The sequence below is a fragment of the Sinocyclocheilus anshuiensis genome, unplaced genomic scaffold (genome assembly GCF_001515605.1).
Source record: "Sinocyclocheilus anshuiensis isolate Anshui unplaced genomic scaffold, SAMN03320099.WGS_v1.1 scaffold1514, whole genome shotgun sequence".
Classification (NCBI taxonomy): Eukaryota; Metazoa; Chordata; class Actinopteri; order Cypriniformes; family Cyprinidae; genus Sinocyclocheilus; species Sinocyclocheilus anshuiensis.
In genome coordinates, this window is record NW_015546148.1 from 98,901 (window position 1) to 103,239 (window position 4,339).

The window sequence follows — 4,339 nt, forward strand, 5'->3', positions numbered from 1 at the left end:
TGTGTAGGTGGCTCACCCCTCTATCAGAGATCAGCTCCTGGGCTACATCTACAATGGTTTTCTCGTTCCTGTCATGGCTCCTGCGCTTCATAAGGTAACTAACTGGGAGTGTGTTTGTATTTGGACAGCTGTGATTGGTCAGTCCGATCTCTCCGTGAATGCTGCTGTTTGTTTATTGGTCAGCTGACTCTGGAGGAGGTGATGGCAACGACGGCGTATCTGGAGCTCTTCCTGCGCAGCATCTCTGACTCCGCCCTCCTCCAGACCTTCCTCATCTTCATCCTCAGACATCGCCATGACAACGTCAGCATCCTGGACACGCTGGTCAGCAGGATCAACACACCGTTTCAGGTGAGTGTGAGTGTGCGTGTGTGTGAGTGTGCGTGTGTGTGAGTGCGTGAGTGTGCGTGAGTGTGTGTGAGTGTTGGCTCTGTTCCGCACTCTGATTGGTCTGTATTGTGAAGATGTCATGCTGCAGTTAATTCTCAGGTATTTGCGTCCTCTTTCTCTTCCTGTAGAGATGAAATATGAATTTAAAACATGTAAATGAACACCAGTTTTAGCTGTTTCTCTGATATATACATGCATTCTGACACATTCAGTTTAAGATACTTAAACATTAAACTTTTAATGCATCCTCCACATGACTTGAATATGATTTGTATATAGATTTGAATTAAAGCTGTTTTACAACTTCTTAAATTGCCAAGTAATTTTATTACGATTTTTTTCATTAAATTATCCCAAACTGATATTTAAATTTTAAAAACTGTGAAGTCATGTTTTCAGTTTTTATATTTTAATAATATTTTTAATTATTTGATTGTATTCTAATAAAACGATGACTTATAACTTCCCAAAATGCTGTGTTGTCATGATGTTATGACAGCAGCAGCAGTTGCTTTGGATAAAAGCGTCTGCTAAATAAATAAATGTAAATTATAAAAAATATATTACATTTATTAAAATAGTCAAACATATTTTAATTTTTTTTTTAATGATTATACCATTTTTAAAAAAGTCAAAATTAATATTTTTCCCTTTTTAGTTTTTTACTTGTCATATGTTTAATAATATAATATTTTATTTAAAAATGACATTTTTATGATTTTCTACAAATGATTAAAAAAATGTATTAATCATATTTTTAATAGCGTGATTATATACCAATAAAACTGTTTTATAACTTTACAAAAATGCTGTTGTCATAATTTATCAATTTTTTCATGAAATTATTTGCAGCAATGGTCAGTTTGGATAAAAGCATCTGCTAAATAGTCAAATGTAAAAGTAAAATGTAAATTAAATTTAGTTTTTTATTTTTTTCTTTACTTTTTTTTAATCAATCATGTTATCTGTAATAATTTTTAATAATTTTAGGATTTTTTTCTACAAAACAATTGAACTTTTATGATTTAAAACAACATTTCATTTTTAATACATGATTTTATTATACTAAAACTATGCCTTATGGTGTCCCAAAAATCTATGTTAATTAATTATTAAAATTATGGGTAAAAAAAGGTTTTAATTTTGTGTGCCATTTTTGGTGTGTTAAAACTAGTGCTGTCAAACAATTAATCGCGATTAATCGCATACAAAATAAAAGTTTTTAAATACACACCCATGCATGTATATATTTAAGAAAAAATATGTTTATATATTAAATATATTTATGTATAATATAAATTATATGAATATAAATACATACATGTAAATATTTTCAAAATATACTGTGTGTGTGTGTATTTATATATATAAATAATAAATATACACAGCACACACACATATATTATGTAAACAAAAACTTTTATTTTGTATGCGATTAATCGCGATTAATCGTTTGACAGCACTAGTTAAAACATCACCTACTCTAAGCTAAATAGGACTTCTTATACTTATAATTATTCCTATCTATATTAAGCCATTTGTAGGTTGATCGTTTCATAGCTGGACTTCTTAAATAGTGTAACTGCACTTTCAAAACACTGAGGTGCTCAGAAGCCGAGACAATAACACTGACTCACTCAACCAATGGTGTGAGTCTGGGGGCGGGACTCTCTGGTTGTCCGACCAATGGCTGTTGGTGTTGAGTGTGATGGCATGCGTGTGTCTTGGGTGGGATCTGACCAGACTTTGTCCATGTTTGCTCCTGCAGGTATCTGCTCCCGTGTTCTCACCTGACGCACACTGAGAGACTCCGGCTGCGAGAGAGAGACTGTTACTCCATCACTGCGTCTGCGCTGCTCTCGCTCACTCCCTCCTTCTTCATTCCCAAACCCTGCTCCTCTCCACCGCAGACGCCCAAACCCGACTACATCCTCTGGTCAAAGGTCACCGAGGGCCTGCTGAGGGGCAACATGGGTAATGGACTTCATGATTTGTAGTCTCATATATACTTTAGTCAGAGAGGAAGGCATATTTAATTTGATATGAATAATAATTTACAAAACATTACATAAGCTACCATTTAAAAGCTTGCCGTCAATAAGGTTTTTGAATGTTTCTGAAAGAAGTCTCTTCTGCTCACCAAGGCTGCATTGATTTGATAAAAAAATTAAAACATTGAAAAATTATTACAGTTTAAATTTAATAAAAAATACAGTAAAATTGTGAAATATTATTACAATTTCAAACAGCTGTTTTCTATGTGAATATCTGTTAAACTGTAATTTATTCCTGTGATGCGCAGCTGTATTTTCAGCATCATTACTCCAGTCTTCAGTGTCACATGATCTTCAGAAATCATTCTAATATGCTGATTTGCTGCTCAAGAAACATTTCTGATTATTATCAATGTTGAAAACAGTTGTGCTGCACAATATTTTTGTGCAAACCGTGATGCATTTTATTTTTCAGGATTCACAGATGAACAGAAAGTTCAAAAGAACAGCATTTATTTGAAATAGAAATCTTTAGTATCATTATAAATGTCTTTACTGGCACTTTTGATAAATTTAATGCATCCCTGATCAATAAATGCATTAATTTCTTATTTACATTTGGTATGATTGTGATACTATTACAGTTTATATTAATATATGAAATTAGTTTTTATTGGTATTTTTTGTTTTCATTTTAATTTTAGTTAGTTTTAGTAATTTTATTGTGTTTTGACATTTTTATTGTTTTTTAATGTGTATATAGTTTTTATTCATTTTTAATTCAGGTTTAATTTTAGTCATTTTAGTACATCGAGTTAAACTAAATAAAAGAAATTATAAAGAAAACCTTAAACTTATTTTATTTTCACTTCAAATAACATGTTTTTTATAGTTTGTTATAGTTTTGATTAACTTTAATGTTATTTTAAAAATTATATGCATACACAGCTAACAAAATATGTTCTAAGAACGTTTTTCTAACGTTCTCATTAGGTTGTGAAAACGTTACTTCTGAACGTTCTCTGTAAACATTCAAAATGTCTAGTTTTTTAAATATTTAACGAGTGTTTTTCTTGTTTACGTGAGCATTAGAGACAACATTAAGGGTAACATTCCATTTTATTATGACTTTTAAATGTTCTCAAAACCATCTTACACAAACGTCCAGCTAAAATGTTTCAGAAAAATGTTTTTGTGCTAACATGTTGAGAACGTTATTAAAACGCAAATAACTGTCATCAAAACTCAACTCGCAAATAAATGCAATGTGATATCACATTGCATATGCCCCGCCCATGGCGGCTGATTGACAGCATAGCATTGCCATAGTTTCCGCCCTCAGCGGTTGTACGCTGTCCTCCATTTTCTCCGCTCTCGAGCAGCTGTAACGTCAAAAATGTCTCGTAAGCATAAAGTAGGTATGCAAAGCAGAGACGTATACGTGACACCCTCTTCTGGAGACGGGGGGGAATATGCAGCTCATTTGCATTTAAAGTCATACACACCAAAACATCTCTTTTTTAGACACGCCCCAAAAATGACATTTTTCAGATGTTATAATAAATGATCTGTGGGGCATTTTGAGCTGAAAATTCGCATACACATTCTAGGGGCACCCAAGACCAATATTACATCTTGTAAAAAGGGGCATAATAGGTGCCCTTTAAAGGGATAGTTCACCCAAAAATGAAAATTCTGTCATTAATTACTCACCCTCACGTCGTTCCAAACCTGTAAGACCTTCGTTTATCTTCGGAACACAAATTAAGGTATTTTTTAAAAAGTCGTTATTTTTGTTTTCTTTGCGCACAAAAAGTATTCTCGTATCTTCGTAAAATTACGGTTGAGCCACTGATGTCGCATGGATTATTTTAACGATCTCCTTACTACGTTTCTGAGCCTTGATCGTGTAAGGATCCTTGCTGTCTATGGAGGGTCAGAGAGCTCTCGGAGTT

General features: G+C 33.0%; 1 protein-coding gene and 1 long non-coding RNA gene across 2 annotated transcripts in view; one reads left to right on the plus strand and one right to left on the minus strand.

Annotated features, from left to right (window-relative positions):
• The window catches only part of fhip1ab (FHF complex subunit HOOK interacting protein 1Ab), a 20,836-nt gene that overhangs the window by 10,184 nt on the left and 6,313 nt on the right, over positions 1-4,339 (plus strand). Inside the window, exons 5-8 of the mRNA XM_016503211.1 lie at positions 6-94; positions 184-361; positions 423-489; positions 2,159-2,364. Of these exons, the coding sequence (XP_016358697.1) occupies positions 6-94; positions 184-361; positions 423-489; positions 2,159-2,364 (540 nt within the window). The remainder of the gene's footprint in view (positions 1-5; positions 95-183; positions 362-422; positions 490-2,158; positions 2,365-4,339) is intronic.
• The window catches only part of LOC107701249 (uncharacterized), a 12,154-nt gene continuing 8,426 nt past the window's right edge, over positions 612-4,339 (minus strand). The window contains exon 3 of the long non-coding RNA XR_001635625.1: positions 612-624. This is a non-coding gene — a long non-coding RNA (uncharacterized LOC107701249). The remainder of the gene's footprint in view (positions 625-4,339) is intronic.